The sequence below is a fragment of the Lemur catta genome, chromosome 7, assembly GCF_020740605.2.
Source record: "Lemur catta isolate mLemCat1 chromosome 7, mLemCat1.pri, whole genome shotgun sequence".
Lineage (NCBI taxonomy): Eukaryota > Metazoa > Chordata > Mammalia > Primates > Lemuridae > Lemur > Lemur catta.
This window is the reverse complement of record NC_059134.1, coordinates 19,407,798-19,425,669: the sequence shown is the minus strand read 5'-3', so window position 1 is coordinate 19,425,669 and position 17,872 is coordinate 19,407,798. Positions and strand designations below refer to the sequence as shown.

General features: G+C 45.6%; 1 protein-coding gene across 3 annotated transcripts in view; it reads left to right on the top strand.

Moving 5' to 3' along the window:
• LOC123641241 (tubulin-specific chaperone cofactor E-like protein) overlaps positions 1-17,872 on the top strand; it is a 155,585-nt gene that overhangs the window by 116,530 nt on the left and 21,183 nt on the right. For all 3 annotated transcript variants that reach the window (XM_045555792.1, XM_045555791.1, XM_045555793.1), the window contains 4 exons: positions 3,149-3,710; positions 10,169-10,368; positions 14,103-14,486; positions 16,469-16,755. In XM_045555792.1, the coding sequence (XP_045411748.1) occupies positions 3,149-3,710; positions 10,169-10,368; positions 14,103-14,486; positions 16,469-16,755 (1,433 nt within the window). The remainder of the gene's footprint in view (positions 1-3,148; positions 3,711-10,168; positions 10,369-14,102; positions 14,487-16,468; positions 16,756-17,872) is intronic.

The window sequence follows — 17,872 nt, the reverse complement described above, 5'->3', positions numbered from 1 at the left end:
GCAGCAGTCGTGGGGCTTTTGAGGCGAGAGAAGCCGAGCCTGTTTGAGCCAAGAGTGTTCCTTTCTCAGGGTTCTCCTTGGCAATGACAGAATTTGCAAGCCTTTTGTAATAGCTTCATCCAATTATATTGCTTCCCAAGGCGTGACACCAGGTAGCCAAGAATATAGAATGCAGAGAAACTTTGGAAGAAAAGCCAGCTGGCGCAGCTCAGCCTCTGAGCGCACAGCTTTGAGCTTATCAGCTGTGAGCTTTCAGGACAAGTCGGAGTCTTCAAGGCCTGATCGCAGGCCTCCTCCCACCCTCCATGCACCCTGCCACTTAAATGACTGTCACTGCATCCTTTTTACTTCCTTTCTTCCAGACACAGAGAAAGAGGCACCTCTCCTCCCTGCGGCCACTCGCCACCTGTGCCGTCTCGCTTTTGCCTTCATGGGGATCTCGCCTGCCTGTCACGTCCTCTCCTCTGTCTCCAACCTTTCCCTGTCTGCGAGGTCCTCCTCTTCCACCTGTAGACGTGCTCACCTGAAACAAACCTCCCACTGGCTTCTACCCGACCTCTCCTTCCCTTCCCAGCCAAACTCCTTTAGGAGCGTCATCTCTGCTTCTGTGTCTCCTGTTTGCTACTTTCCTTGCAGTTTGCTTCCTCAGTCTAAAGTCTGGCCTCATCATTCTACTTAAATTCTCTTATTAAAGCCCTGGATTTTTTTTTTGTTTCTTTGCAGAATGAATGGGTATTTTTCAGACTTTGTTTCATGGGCCTCTTTGCCACGCGTGGATCGCACACAAGGCCCTCCGTGATCCGAGCCCTGCCCACCTCTGCATGTTCATCTCCTGCCATGCCCAAGGCCACGCTCTGTGCTCCAGCAGCACTAAATTGCTTCAATTCTTCATATTTATCAGGATTTTTTCCTCCTCTGGGCTTCTGCTGGGGCCAGGCCCTTTATTTGGAATTCCCTTTTCTTCACTTTCATTCCTCCTTGACGGGCCAGTCCCTACTCATCCTTGGGGACCAGGGATGCATCGTCTTCTGCAGGCATCCCTGATTCTGCCCCCAGGCTGAGTCTGGTGCCTGTGCCCATATTTACCTCTAATTGTTGCTTTTATCACATGATATTAATACTCTTATCTGTTTTATGTGCATGCCTGTCAGCTCCTAGGGAAAGGCCCGACATGCTTTATCCCAGCATTTAACACAGTGTCTGCACACGGTATGTCTCCTGGGTGAATGAATGAATTCTGCCTAGAAGAATATTCGTAGAAGAGGAGAGAGTTTTGAAGGGCAACCATCGGCCCCTGGAAAAAGGGATGTGGGCAAGGGTGTCCTTGCTGTCTTAGGTCAGGTTCCCTAGAGGCATGATCTGAGGTGGGGACTCTTGGGAGAGTGAGGGAAGCCCCGGGGTAGAGAGCTCAGCAGGGAAGTGGTCTAAGCTGGAGACCAGCTGTAGCCTGAGCTATGGGGAGTTCTAGTGCATGACCACAGTTGGTCCTCAGTGCTGGTCAGTCATCGGCCAAGGGCTACCCTTGGAGTCAGGGGTTGGAGAGGAGGGGCATAACCTTCTGGGCACAGTGGCTCCCCCTGGGCCAAGGCCAGCTGTGAGTTCTCATTGGCCCACAGTCACAGTGACTGGGGAAGGGAGCACCGGGTGGGACACAGAAAGAATCCATCACATTTGCAGCACAGGAAAGGCAGGGTGGAGTGACCCAGCCTGGTCCATTGAGGGGACTGCAAACTGCTGGGTATTGCTGGTGTGGAGGGCGCACGTGGGCTGCATCTGAGAGGTAGGGCCCGCTGCTGCAGAGCCCAGGGTGATGTGCTAAGCGCGTCAGACACTTAAGCCCTGGAGAGGGTTTTAATATCAGATTAACTGCTTTCAATTGCATTAAAAAATATTGGCGTGGCAGTAGTGAGTGAATGGAAGAGGGGGCAGTCCTGCCACTAGGGAGACAAGTTAGGAGACTACACAGTTGTCAAGGTGAAAGGTGACGAGAGTCTGAAGCAAGGCAGGAACAGCAGGGTGGGAAGGGGTGTCAGCTCCCTCCTCCAGTGGGGAGAGAGATTAGGAGGTTGGTGAAGGGGTTTCTGGTCCAAGAGCAGCCTTCAGACATTAAGACAACCTTAAGACACGGGGAAGACCAGCTCTCCCGTTAGCCCTGCTGCAGCGAGTGACCTGGCCGTCTCTATGCGCCGTCATACACCAACTCGGCCATAGGCCATGGGGTCTGGCTCATCTGAATCAAAATAGGTCAAGGGCAGAGCAGTTCTGGAGTTTCATGTTAAGGGATTTCCCTGCTGTCTGAATTAGAAAACATATGGGCGGAAACACGTGTGAAGCACCCCCTCTGTGGGAGACAGTGTGCCGGGTGGCGGGGGGGTGTGGAGGGGAGGGTGGACGTAGGGATCAGTGAGATGAGGGTCCTGCCCTTAAGTTGCTCGTCATCCTGTAGTTGATACAGAAGCACACACGCCCAGCCGTAACGTAAGGCAGCGTGTGAGGTATGTACGGTGCACACAGGCTGGATCTTGGCCAGAGGTGGAGGAGAAGACAAGAGAAGTAGAAACAGCATGCTCCATTTGCAACAGATGAGGGAGTGATGAATTCTGACCACAGGCCCGGAATAGCTTGTCTTACGGAAGAGGTGACACCGGAGTGGGGTCTGGAGGGCAAGAGGGATGTTGACGGGTGGAGAATGGCATCCTGGCAGACGGAACAGCAAAGGAGAGTCATCCTTCGAGAAAAAAAATATCTGGAAGAAAGTAATACGTTGGGACCTGAAATAAATCCATGATAGAGCTAGAAATAGAAACACAGGAGTTCTAGGTTTTGGTATTTTAGTCTAAACTTTAATTGAATTCCTATTACCCTCTCATTACCTTGGAGAAAACAATTTGAACTCCTGGGGGAAGTAATTCTATGTAAACAGAAGGCACTGAAATAAATAGGTATATTAGTGTACCAAGGATAGTCATTTAAGTCTGTTCGAATCCTAATAATGATCGTTGACTGACATAAACAACACTACATGCAAAGACTGCATTCAGCTTGCTCAAACTCCCCTCTGGGACTTGTCTTTCTAGAGACTAATCATTCGAAGAGCTGGAAATCTCTGGGCCAACTGTGTTTCTCCACTGCATCTCTCCTCTTACAGGTCAACAATGAACGGCTCTATCTGCCCCTGAAGCTGGGACAAGGGAAGATAAATATCTTTTCCTTTGGCTTCCACGTGGTGGTGGAAACCGACTTTGGCCTGAAGGTCGTGTACGACTGGAAGACCTTCCTGTCCATCACAGTCCCCCGCAGCATGCAGAACAGCACCTACGGCCTGTGCGGCCGCTACAACAGCAACCCCGACGATGACCTGGAGATGCCCATGGGACTGCTCGCATCCAGCATCAGCGAGTTTGGGCAGAGCTGGGTGAAAAGGGACACCTTCTGTCAGGTGGGCTGTGGGGACCGCTGTCCGTCCTGTGCCAAGGTTGAAGGTTTCTCCAAGGTGCAGCAGCTGTGCAGCCTGATCCCCAACCAGAACGCCGGCTTCTCCAAGTGTCACAGCAAAGTCAACCCCACCTTCTTCTACAAGAACTGCCTGTTTGACTCCTGCATCGACGGGGGTGCGGTGCAGACCGCCTGCAGCTGGCTGCAGAACTACGCCAGCACCTGCCAGACGCAGGGGATCATGGTGACCGGCTGGAGGAATTACACGTCCTGCTGTGAGTCCTCCCTGTTATCTTTCCTGCGGCTTCTCCTCATTCCCCATTGGCTGCGGAGGCCAGTCTTCCAACTCCATAGAAGTCAGCGCACATTGAGTAGAGCAATTTAAGGATAAGCACTCTGGAATGAGTTTGTTACCTGAAACAGGATATGTAACCTCCAATTGCCCTATCTGTAAAATGAGGTTAATACACACTTATTTCATGGGTTACCCTGAGGATGAAATAAGATCATGTGTGTAAAGCACAGGGTATCATACATGGCATTGACTCAGCAAGTGCACAATAAAATGCTAACAAGAAACTAATAGGAGAAGAGTTATTTAGTTAGTTCTAGAACCTCATGGGCCCATAATTGTGTTGATGATCTACATACGAAGTGTGTCATATATGTCATGTTTCAGGCTTTGTGCCTATGAAACAGCAGAATATTAAGAGTACATTAGAGAAGGAATTAGAGCCCGTGGATCCCAGCCTTGACTCTGTCCTTAAGGATTTGTGTGACCTTGGAGCAATGCATTTTCCTCCCTGGTTCTCAGCTTCCCTCTCCATAGAGCAGTGGTAATGCTGCCTGGGCCATTTATGCTAGAGATGTCAGGAAGATCAAATTAGGTAATTGAAAGCCCGGCACACTGCATGCATGCTAAGTGGTATTGCAATATGAATGGCTTGCTCTGAGCCAAGCCTGGTGCTAAACACTTTATCAGCATGATTTCATTTATTCTTCTCAATAACCTAATTGATCAGGGAGAAACTGAGACTCAGAGGAGTTAAGTAACTTGCCTAAACTCATATAATTTCTGTGGCAAGGTCAGGATTCAACCTTCCATGCCAAAGCCCATGCTCCCATAGTCCGCTTACTGGTGGATTATGTACTGGAATAATTTGGCACCTCAGAATAGGAAAAAGTTGGAGGGAAAAACCACTGTTGGTCATTGGCTAACCCATCTTGGTCTATTTTCCCAACTCAATCTCATTAACTATAGCAAATTTCTTTTAGAAGGTCTGATTGTACAAAAAGGCTACAAATTGATCCTGAATACATAAAACTCTAAATAAGTGATGCAGCAAGATCCCGAGAGAATCAACTCCCATTTTCATCCTGGAAAAGGAAGATTTGGGTGAAAAAACAGAAACAGTCTTGTGGTTTACAGTCCATGTAATTGCATTCACATAGATTGTGGAGGAAGCAGGGAAGGAAGCTAAGCGGGGAACAGATGCTAGCCACTCAGTCATCCAGGCTGAGTCCTGGGGGGCAACAGGGGAAGAAGGTGCCAGTAAGGGTGACTATCCAGACAGATTGGCCTCTGGTGACTTCAGTAAAATAAATATGCCTATAAAAAAATCTCAAATCTAGATAAAACCCCAGAACTACTCTGGATTCATTGGGGTCAGCTTACAGGACCAGAGAGCTTGCCTTCCTCTAAATCAGAAAACCAGGCTCTGGACCCAGAGCCCCAGACATGGTGCAGGATGGGGAAACAGTTTTGGAAGGAGAGACTCAGTGTTTCCTCTTGAGACCTATGAGAGAGTGTCAGTTCCCTCGTTACCTGCAGCCATGCCATGCTGGCTGTACTGCTCTCGGGGTGGCTGGGCCAGGGGCAGGCGTAGTGCAGGCCAGAAACCATTGCTTCTAGCTGCAGGGCACAGGGGCATGCAGAAAGAGGAACCATTTTAAAGGGACTGATGCCAGGAACTGTCACCTCAATTGATGGGTCTCAACTTTTGTCACTCATGGGAAGGAAAAGGAATTGAGTTAGCCAGCCCCCTACCCTTACCTCTGAGGACGAAAGCCAGCCACCCCCGCAGAGCCTGGCTAGGGATAAAGGATGTGAGGATGACTTTTCTCATCCTCCTCTTCCCTGCAAACGTTGGCCACCTCCTCCCCACACTGGCTAACTGGTAGTTGGAGCTCTGCCCACGGCACTCGGAGCCGAGTCTGTCCTGCCTCGTCTTCAGCCTGGGCTGCCCACCGGCAAATCTCCAGCGGGTACATCAGGGCCAGCAAGTAGCTTAGAATCATCCTGTCATCAGGAGTGTCAGACCTTGCTCTACTTTGGCATTTCAGGACAGGGCAAAGATCCAGAAGTTAGAGCACTGGAGGAGATGGTGGTAATGGATGGCAAAAAGAAACCCTAAACTAAGAGAAAAAACACACTTTAAAGACGGCATGTGGGTGGGGATGGGGGATAGGAGTGGAGTGCAGTTGGAGGCAGCTTGGTTTTCCATTTTGAGCTTCAGAAGCAGAGAAAAGCTGGGGGACACTGAGTCCTAACTCAGCCATTCAGCCCGAGAATAGGGTTGTTTGTTAATTGTTTTGATGTGACTCCAACCTCTGGGAAGGGAGGTCAGGACTGATTCTTTCCCTCCTCCCCTGCCTCCACCGCCTCCCATTCTACTAAAAATTAATCCAAGTCAACATTTACACATTGAAGTATGAGAGATGGCACTTTTAGGAGAAAAGGGGTTAAACCAGAATTGCACATTAAACTTGTGCTTTTTTTGTTTTTTTGATGTGTATGTACAACATTTTATTTTATTTTACTTTTTTTAAATTTCAGAATATTACGGGGGTACAAATGTCTTGGTTACATGGATTGCTTTTGTACTGCTTGAGTCAAAGTTATGAACATGCCCACCACCCAGATAGCTTGTGCTTTGTTGGTAACAAGGTAGAACACTGGTGTTTTTCAATGACTTGACTGTTCCTATCAATGGGATAATTTATTACTCAATTACCTAATTGGTAAACACCCTGGAAACCTCTTCAGCCAAGTTGAACAAATAGGCTTCGAGGGAGAAGGGAAGGTAAATTGTCTTAATTACTAACCCCTCCTTAAAATTCATTAGCTGAGTCTATCATTCTTTCAGCCCCTTAACGGGGGACTTAAATTAGAGTGCTAGGCAGTAAGAGAAGAGCATAATAAATAGATGGATGACAGTTCCTCAGTTCTCACTGTTTGCCAGGCCCTGTGCTAAGTGAGATGCTAAGTGAGTACCTACCCCGCAAAATAGGTACTATTCATAGTCTCATTTTCTAGAGGAGGAAATTAAGTAACTTTCCCAAGGAAAGTGGCTTGGGTACGTTAGGAAGTGGCTCTAGAGACAGTGCTGTCCCTGCTGTGCAGGGCTGCCCCTCTGACCCGGACACCCAGCGCCTGCCGTATGGTCAGTGGTCAGTCAGAGTTGGGTATCACCACCCTTGTTTCCCTTTTAGCAGACGCAGCTTTTACTCTTAATACTTCAGAGTCCTGGGTCTAAAGTCTGATGATTAGGGGTTTTCTTACATACTTCTCTGCACATCCAATAAATTCTTGTTGAGTAATTTTTTAAAATAATTCCTCCTCCTCCTACAACTACTACCATTAACAGCAGAAGGTCTTATTGAAGGAGTGGGCACTGTATGAAGATATTTACAAATTCTATCTCATTTTATCTTAATAGCTAGTTGATGAGATAGATATTATTGTCCCCATTTTATAGGTGAGAAATCAGAAGTTTAGAGAGGGTAAGTAACTAAGTAACCTGCCCAAACTGACACCACTAGTCAGTGGCAGAGCCAGGCTTCAAACCCAGGTCAGCCTGATTCCAAAGCCGTTGTCCATTCCTATTATGCTAGATTGCTTTTCAGGGGGACCCATTCATCCTGCTGCCCACCCAGGGCACAAAGGCTAAGTTGGTCTGCCGGCCGTGGCAAGGCACATGTTTTTGACCACAGTACAAATCCAGGTGCAGAGTCCAGGTCATTGCTCCACAGCTTTCAGCACTTAATGTGTGGGGGAGAGAGAAGCAGTGAATCAGTATTGGGAATTTGAAAGTTTGTTTTCAAGAACCAAATGTTTCTTAACCATCTGCCATGTTCTCAGCACTGTTTTGTGTGCCATGGAAGAATCAGAAACATAAAATATGGTGTTTACAGTGTAGTTGGAAAAATAGGACCCATCTGAAATACTTGAAAGAACAACGAACATCTCTAAATTGGTGGTACATCTTCCCAGATACTACAAGGTATTATAGACCTTCAGTACCTGTGAATACTGGCACTTGAGCAAGTTCAATGAGTTAAAAATAAAACAAGTTCATACCGGCACATGAACAGAAAGAACCAACCAGTGGAAAGATGAGAAATTCCAGAAACAAACCCAAACCCTAAAGAGAAAATAGTATATGGTAAAGCTGGCATTTCAAATCACTGGGGGAAAATGTATTTATTATTCAGTAAATAGTAAAGGGACAAAGGAAAAGTAGCTGGAAAAAGGCTAAATCCCTCCTTCATTTCTCACTTTAAAATCCAGACAGAACAAAAGTTAAACATAAAAAATTAAATTATAAAAGTACCAGAAGAAAACAAAGATTTTTTTTTTTTTTTTGTAATCTTGCAGTAGAGAGGATCTTTCTCCACAAAGCATCCAAAGCTATAAGGGAAAACTTCATAAATTTGATCACATTAAAATTTGATATCTTTGCATGGCAAAGATGTAATCAAAAATAGAAAATGTACAAAAATTTTAAAAAGTAGTCAAAAGACAAATGATATTTTCTATGACATATGACATACAACAGTCTATTTTAATTTAAAAAGAGATTTTACAATTTAATAACAAAAAATTTCAACAACACAAAATGTGCAAAGAACATGAAAAGGCAGCTCACAGAAAAAGACATATGAATGGATTATAAACAAATTAAAAAGATGATCAACCTCACAAAGAAATGCAAGCCAAATAAAGAGATAGCACATACAGCATTTTTACCTTTCATATTCCTAAGAATCAGAAAGTTTGGTAATAAACAACTAATGAGGATGAAGGAAAACAAACCTCGTATAGCCCTGATAGGAGGATAAATTGGCACAGACTCTTTCAAGGGCAGTTCAGTGGAATCTGTATCCTTTGACCCAGGAATTTATTCTACAGATTCTCTTACTCACAAGGGCAAAGATGTATGTACAGGGATATTCACTGCAGCATCAGCATAAATACATAAAATGCACACACCATGCAGCAGTGTAAAAACAATAATTTGCAGCTAAATGGAAGAAATATTGTCACGAAAAAGCAATGAGCAAAAAGTATGTATGTTATGCTATTTATTTTATTTATATAAAAAAGTGGACCTAGGATATACATGTGCTTGTGCACGTGCACACATGCACACATACACACAAATGGGTGCTTGTACATGCATAGAAAATTTCTGGAAGAATTGACTATAATTTGCTATCAGAGCTTGCCTTTACCTTGCACTTTTACTTGCATGGTTTGCATTTTCCACCACATGTAGGTATTATCTTTTAAACTAAAAATGTTTTTAAAAATGTGCAGTATATTATGGTAGCAATTATGTGAATCTATACATGTGTTAAAATTCATAGCACTGTGCAATCCAAAAGTACATGTTACCACTAGATAATTGTAAAAATAAACCCCCAAATACATACTGTATGTGGTATAGAGTAGAAGTTACATAATACTAGTTATGTTTTTAGTGTACATTAAGATAACGTCTTCTATAAAACTATTTAAGCAACCCTGCCTTTAATGATTGGCTAATTCTTACTGACTACTTATGTGCCAAGCACTGTTCTAAGCACACAGACTCATTTAATCCCTTGCAGCCAGCCATGAGGTGTGTGCTGTTGGTATCTGTATTTTATAGATAGGGAAGCTGAGGCCCAGAGAGCCTAAGAAACTCACTCAAGGTCTCTTACATCTGGCTCCAGAGCCCATGCCCCTCACCAGGACCCTAACCACCTTCCATGGAAGCAGCTAGATGCATTTGGAAAATGGCAGAACGTAACTGATGTGAGCCAGTTTGCACACGTGCTCAGTGCACCTTTGTCTTCTCAGAGGTCGTGGGGCTCGGGGGTCTACCATGGGTAGACCGCTGGTTTGACAAAAGGTTCTGTAGAAGTTCTGAGGTCAAGATGAGTTGGCACGGTGTTGGAGGGGGAAGCCATGTGGATAAGACCAGGACTAGAAGAACGAGGGATTTGGACGGGCTGAGGGCATGAAGCAAGGCATGAATAAGGGGGATCAACCTGAGGGGGCCCTAAAGGCAGGAGGGAGAGTGGGCGCCCGGGGAGGTCATCGGGTGACGTGCATAAGTGAAGTGGAGATTCGTGTTGGGCGGTGGCCCTAAGGTAGCAGGAAATAGAGGATCTCAAACACTGGGCTGAGGACCGGACAAAGATCAGGGGAGGGGCGCCGGCCCCCACCCCCTGCACCTTGGCTCCGTGGCGCACAGTGACGAGGCAGATGGAGGCTCCGCGAGCAGAGGGCGGTACGGGGAAGGTGGCAGGTGGGGGGAGGTGGCAGGTGGGGGGACGTGGCAGGTAGGGGGACGTGGCAGGCCTCACACCTCCCGCTTCCCTGGGTAGGCGAGCAATGGCCACCCAGAGAAGACCATTCGCGGCGCCTTGTGGTTGCGCAAGTCTTTACTGCTCTCTTCTGTTCCAGCCGTCACCTGTCCCCCCAACAGCCATTACGAGAGCTGCGTGAGCGTCTGCCAGCCGCGCTGCGCCGCCATCCGCCTGAAGAGCGACTGCAACCACTACTGCGTGGAGGGCTGCCAGTGCGACGCCGGCTACGTCCTCGACGGCAGGAGCTGCATTCTGCCCCACAGCTGCGGCTGCTACTCCGACGGCAAATACTACGAGGTATGGGGGGCGAGCCGGCCGTGTCCTCCTTGCCGGTGAGATTTCCCTCCACCTCTAAGCGGTGGGTCGGAATTGACCAACCTTCCCACTCCGCTGCAAGAGTGTGGGGCACCTCGGCAGGGAGGTGCGCGCGGGCTCTTGCACGCTGAGTGTCAGGTCTGGGAGAGCGTCTGGGCCTCCCCTCTGCCCTCCTGCCCCTGCGTGAGCAAGGTCTCAGGCCCCGCCTCCCTCCCACTCCCATTTTGTGTTTCTCTCGGCCATGCCCGTGCCTCCTTCTGCTTTCCTCTCCTGTAAATCTTAGTTTGAAAGCTTCAGATGCGGCTCTAGTTTGGAAATATGGTGGCTGTGAATCTGACATTTGTAGCTGTCTTAGCTAAGGGCGTTTTTAACTGGAAAATATAGAGCTTGAGGCTGGGCTAAGTGGCCTTCCCTCTTCTGGCCAGTGAAGCTCCATGAGAGTAGCTAAGGGCACCCTCTTTGCGTATGCCATTTGTCACCCTGACATCGTTCCCCAGAGTTCAGTCGGGACTGCTTACTGCTGCGCCCCCACATCCCACCCTCTGTTTCTCTCTCCAAGGGGGCTTAAACACAGAGCCGATGAAGGTGCCCTTCATAGATGTTTCTTGGTAAAACATACTAGCTCATTAAATCACTTTGCTTTTTGGACTTTGCAATCTTTCTTTATGTTCCATAATTACTAAGCTAGAAAAGCTCTTGCCTAGAAAAGGTACTTAGTTCATGGTTCTGCCTCAAGCCCGTTCTCTGTTTAAATGACATCAAAACCTCGTGTTGGGGAGTTAGTTAACAACTGCAAATAATTACGTATCTGCTTTTGTAAATCACTATGCTGGTGATATTGTGAGGGATGAGAAAGCAAGTTCCCTGCCTTAAGGAACTTAAAAATCTGTGCAGAAGAGAGGAAAAAAAGTACTTTACGGAACAAAAAAAACAATTACAAAATAACATCAACAAGTGAAAAGTAATACCCTGCAGAACTAATCAATTTTAAGTGAAAAAGAAATAGTAGCATGTAAAAGAAATCTAATTAAAATGTCTGAATTGGAAATCAACTAGACAAAAAATAAATAATACCTCCTTTTTGCAAAGATGCATTGACTTGTTCAAGAACAACTAAGTTGTCTTTACTTTGGGAATAAATATGACTAAAAGGAATGTGGAAGTTAACCTCGATTTCATTTTCAGTGGAAAATTTATTTCCATGCTATATTAGAAAGACAGGGAAGAAGTGGAGTAAAATAGTAGAATTAATAAAAGAAGACTTGTTGGGAGAAGTAATGTTGAAATGAGGTCTTAGAAATATTGATTATTTGAACAGAAAAGGCAAAACATGCAGGAGGAAATAATAATAAATTCAGTTTTCTCGTAACCTGGGAAAAGATATAACCAGGCTCAAAACTCAGAAAGCAGTCTTCTAAACTCTGCTCACCAGCCCGGAGATTTACCAAAATGTATCCATCTATCAACTGTGTACTGCACCCCTCAGCAGGGATCCTGAGTGTCAGTGTGGCTTAATGAATGAGACCTGGGTTTGATCCTTGCTGGGCCACCCCTGGAGGCATGACACTGAGCAACCTGTGTCATTTCCCTGAGCTTCCATTTCCCTATGAGTGAAATGTGGCTAATGATACCAGCTCAATGGGGTTGTTGTATACATAAGCTATGCCAAGTGCCTAGCCTAATACCTGGCACCTAGTTGTTCAGTAATTGGTAGCTGCTATTGTTATTGTTGTTTTGTTATTCTCATGAGAAACATTTTGTAAATAAAAAATCCAGGCGTGTTAATGAAATGATGCATATAAAAGCCCTTGGAACTCTCAGGAAAGGCACGGTATAGCTCTTGGCAGCTATTAGTACTACAGGATAAACATTATTATCAGTTTTTCATCAGAAAGTCAGTGGGTTTTGACAACAGCTTATATCTGGGAAGTAGCAAACTCACAGAACAAATAATCCACATCTACTTGCCACCATTCAAACAAGATTGGGGGCTTGTTTATACAAAGAATTTCTTTGGAAATAAAAAGAGAACACATCTAGCCATCAGCAGGTAGGGTAATCACCCAGCTGTCGTCATGTCTAATTAAGGTAAAGAAAGTGGCATCAGGCCAGCCACTCTACTGTGATGTTAATTTCATGATGAAGTTCTCCTGTGGATGAGTTATTTACCGTTGATCAGATCCACATACATCAGGTTATTTTTCTCTTTCCACCAACGTACAGTCTGACTTCTTATCAGAGAGAGGCCAGACCATCCACTCAGTTATTCTATAAATCTGATAACAGAAATGAAGTCAATTTGTGAAGCTGCTGGCACCCAGAATATGTTACAGGTCTGAAGGGAGAGAAGACTTGGTTCCAGGAACTGGTTCACTTTAAGGATAAAAGAATCAGCAATAGCATCTTAAAGTGCACTAGATTGAGGAAACTTTTCCTGGAAGACCTTGCCTTCTACTTACCCTTGGATCTGAGTCATACCCATAGGTGACATCCAGAGTTTTGATACGTCTATAGTTAAAGCAGAAAACTAACCAGACAGAAACATATGCCTTTTTGTGCCATTAAAACATCTTTTCTGAATAGCACTGTTTTGGCCAGTTGATAATGCACTGAGTGCCCACATCTCTATGACATAATCTACCTGTCAGGACCACATCCCACGTGGACGATCTCTACCAATTTCTAACAGTTTCCTGAATTCTCAGTCTAGAGCAAGTGCAAGATCAAAACTACAAACTCTACCAAGTAGAGTTGTGCCTACAGATTGTTGCCTGTTTGGGGAAGAATAGAGAATAATAGCTGCCTCCAACTGAGAAGATGCTATGTTGTAGGTATTGTATAAAATTCCTTCACTATCTGAAAGAGGATGAGTGGTTCCACTCCTGTAATAATAACAGCAGCTACTATTGATTGAGTCCCTGCTCTATGCCCGGAAATGTGCTTTATATTAATCTTCACAACTGCCCTGCAAGACAGTATTATCTCCAATTTAGAGATGAGCAAACTGACATTCTGGGAGGTTAGTAACATTGCTCAAGATGGCGCATGTGGGGAGATAAGGCTGGGATTGAAACGGAGGCAGTCTGATTCCAAAACTTTTCTTCCCTGGTCCCCTAGCTGTTCTCTGGCTCTCTCACATTCAGGACGCAAAGAAATGAAGCTATTTCCAACAGAAGTAAATTAGAAGTAGACTAGATACAAGGAAAAAGTTTGGAAGGGTGAGGATTGTGAAATGTTGAAATGGTTGATCCTAAGAGTTAGTTATCATTTTCTTTTGACAATCGAAGATTTGAAGAACCAATTTATCCTTCTTGACTGAATTTAAATTTCATCTTTGAAGCAGAGCTTGTACTTGTTAGAAGTGTGATTCCTTGGTAAAAAAAAAAATGTCTACCAAATATTTTTCCTGTTCACCTAGTTCCTCTAACAGCTGCAGATTCAGGTTGGCTGTGATTAGTTCTACAATTAAGCCATAAAGATTGCAGAGTTCTTGATTGTCACCAGTAAGGTTTAAATTGCCTATTGTTTAGCCTCTGAATGGCATGGACCTGACGTAGCATTTGAATTGAGGCAGCCTCCCTACTGCTCGCTGTTGCAAATTCTACCCCCTTAAAGGTAGGCCAGCCCAGCCTGGTGCAGGTTCCAGGGGGACTGGGCTTTGGGCCGCACGGCCTGACCACGGCCTGAGCTTAATGCAAACTGTGCTTCTCTTCCAGCCCAAGCAGCTGTTCTGGAACAGCGACTGCACGCGGCGCTGCCGCTGCTTCCGGCGCAACCTGATCCAGTGCGACCCACGCCAGTGCAAGTCGGACGAGGAGTGCGCCCTGCGCAACGGGGTGCGCGGCTGCTTCAGCACCAGGACCTCCTACTGCCTGGCGGCGGGCGGCGGCGTCTTCCGCACCTTCGACGGCGCCTTCCTCCGCTTCCCGGCCAACTGCGCCTTCGTGCTGTCCACCATCTGCCAGAAACTGCCCGACATCTCCTTCCAGCTCATCATCAACTTCGACAAGTGGTCGTCCCCCAACCTCACCATCATTTCGCCCGTCTATTTCTACATTAACGAGGAGCAGATTCTCATCAACGACCGGAACACAGTCAAGGTGACCAGCCTGGCTTGGACTCTTAAGAAACGGGCCCCGGAAACGAGCGTTTGGCCAGTGGAGTGTTGATTGTGCCTTTCCCAGATAACCAGGTGGTGGGATAATAGGCTGTTGCTTCCTGTATGCCAAACACAGCTGACCAGGTTCTAAAGAATCAAAGCGTAACGATTCTACAAGTGTAAGAATGGCCCCGTTTCCTTCGCTGAGGGTTCCAGAGGCCTTGCAGGAAACTCGCAGGGGCCAGGGCATAGTCATGGCTCGCATGGGTGCCAACAGAGCTATAGGTGATGAAATGGTACATGAGTCAGTTTTACTCTGAGTTAATTTCCAAAAAGCATCTCCTTTGTTTTTAAGAGCCTTTCAAATTGTTCTTGGCTCTGTCAGCCTGTAGCAAGACCCACCCTTCATCTCTGCCATCCTTTCTGTAAGCTAAGAGAGGGCAAGCATTTGCCTATAAAAAACAACTATCTACATAAAAATCTGATGGAGCATCAGCATTTTCAGAGGACCCAGTGATGACATACCAAGTGAAAGAAAATGGGAGGCTGAATATGGTGAATTTCTCTTAGGTTGGCTCTTCCACAGGCTCATTGCCTGGTGTCTTGTTAATCTTAGACCTATATGTAACTAAATGCAAATCCCCCCACACTCCCATGACTAATATGGCTCTCTGACTTGGAGTCCTCCCACCCCTTCCATTTAAGAAGATCATCTGCTCTAATGAACTACTGGCAGTGACCCCAGCCTCTCAGCTAAACCAGGCTGCTACAGCAGGTAGACCTGAAGGATGGGGCCAGGGCCCAATGCTGTGAGCACAGATGGGGGGGGGGCTGGGAGAGCCACAGCAACGTTTTATGGAATTGAGTGTTGTTCCACCTGCTCAGATAATCAGACATTGAGTGTATCTTTATATGAAGAGACATCAAATAGCTTAGTATCCAGTGTTAGGCAAAAGACCAGGGGTGTTATTGGAGCTTAAAAGGAAGAATCTGGATTTTAATCCTGGTTTTTAACTTCAATAAAAGCTACTACAGTTTTTTGACACTCTCATTCCTTTTGCAAATTGGCCTATATAGACACAAAAGCATTAGTCCAAAACACAGGAGCTAGAAGATAAAAATGTCCATTTGAAAGAGTAAAACTGACATTATTGCTGAGCAAAATACCCCAAGCTAGCCAAAATCCTAAGGACTCATTTTTTAAACAAGGTATATGCTTTTCTTTCTTTCTTTCTTTCTTTTTTTTTTACAAGAAATAAAAGTTACTAATGACCTGGGGGTGAAAATGTTATTTTGTAAGTACAGGAAAAGCATGTCATATTCATTCCCTAGGGCTAAGAAAAGAAAATGTTATAAAGCAGGAAAATGACAAATGCAGAAAATACTGTGCCTGTAGGATCTCTGGGGGGACCTCCAGTTTGAACATTATGAACAAGAAAACGATAAACATGGCAATGATCCCCAGATTCATTTTAACTGTGTTAGACTCTCCTTGGTGCAGGATTGGGATTTCATTTTCAGTAATTGGCTTATGCTGGGGAAAGTTTTATACAAAAATTCAGCTGTTCACTGTGGGTTATACTTCTCCACTGTGGGTTATACTTCTCTAATGTTTTCTTTTCTCTTGCTCTCTCTCCCCGACTTCTGCCACATAGTGTGCTTCCTTTGGGGAAACTGTGGACAGTAAGATGAGTGAGTGCCCTTAAACTCTAGGGTGGGGGTTGGCAAACTATGGCCTGCGACCAAATCTGCTTGCTGCCTGTTTTTGTAAATAAAAGTTTGTTGGAAGATAGCCATGATCATTTATTAATAGCTATGTATTGTCTGTGGCTGCTGTCATGCCACTAGGGCAGAGTATAATAGTTGCATCAGAGATCATAAGGCTGGCAGTACCTAAAATATTTTCTCTGGCCCTTTACTGAAAAAGTGTGCCAACTCTTGCTCTAAGGGGTAATCATTTCCCTTTTTTCCCCCCTCCAACAGGTGAATGGCACTCAGGTGAATGTTCCATTTATAACTGGTTTGGCAACCAAAATCTACAGCAGCGAGGGGTTTCTGGTGATCGACACCAGCCCTGACATCCAGATATACTACAATGGTTTCAACGTCATTAAAATCAGCATCAGTGAGAGGCTGCAGAACAAAGTGTGTGGCCTCTGTGGGAACTTCAATGGGGACCTGACAGATGACTATGTGACTTTGCGGGGGAAGCCGGTAGTGAGCAGCGTGGTGCTGGCCCAAAGCTGGAAAACCAATGGCATGCAGAAGAGGTGAGAGTGTCCACATAGTTCCAGCCACCAGACTCGGTGGCCCAAATCCCCCCACATCCATGGGAGGTACAAACGAGGACAGTGCTTTCATTAGCACTGTCCTTCCTCTCCTACAGGGCTGAGCCAAAGGTCTTTGGAGCTTTGATGATCAGAGGCCCCAGTAATTTCTTGAACTGCAGAGGAAGGAATCAGGCTTAGACAATATGACTATAAATTTCCACGTCAGCTAGCCCTTGGCTAAACAGAAGAGCGTGCCTAGGATTAGAACTCTGCAGCCTTGACCAGCTGCCCCCCTGAGACCTACACACCCCTGCTGGGAATGGAATTAAAAGTTGACTCAGAAGAAGAAGGGCTGTTCTTTGCTCCCTAGTGCTGGGTCTAATTGTGTGTCCTTGACTCTTACCAGAAGGCTTGGTTGTGTTTGTGTATGTAGAAGTTGGTGGGAATTAGGAAAGCCTTTTTAAAATTATATAGAAGTCAGGAAGGTTATTATCAGGCCCACCTCCCCTGGCCAGCGAAGTGATCTAAAGTTTTCCAAAGGTTTTTAATTTAGGGCCCCTCTGGGCTACTGAATGGTGTTGACACCGTTCTGGATCTATAGATATGCTTCTCTTACCTGGTGTTTCTTTGCTTGTACAATGGCTCGATTCCCTTGTGCTTAAATAGCTAAATACCCAGTTGTAGAAATGACATTCCTCAACTTCTGGAATTTAGAATTTCTGGAATATGATACTGAATAATGTATCATATATTCGACTATCCTGTGAATTGTAGGACCCAAAGCTGGGAAGAAACTTGGGCAATATCTTATCTAATCTCTTCCCTTCCCAGGTGAAATACAAGCTAAACTAGTGTATGATTTACAGGAGGAGATCTTGTAAGTGGCAAAGCCAGGACTAGATTCCAGGATTCCTAATTCGATGCTCTCTCTAGAATGCCACGCCTTGACCCACAGGGAGAAAAAAGACGACTTTGGACATTTAAGCCATTCTGGTGTTTCCAAAGATAAGCAAGGCTCAGTTCTTCCTGAGGAATCATGATTCCGTTTGAACTTTTCCTCCTTCCCTCCTTTTCTGCCTCCTTCCCTCCCTTCCTTCCTTCCTTCCTTCCTGCTTTT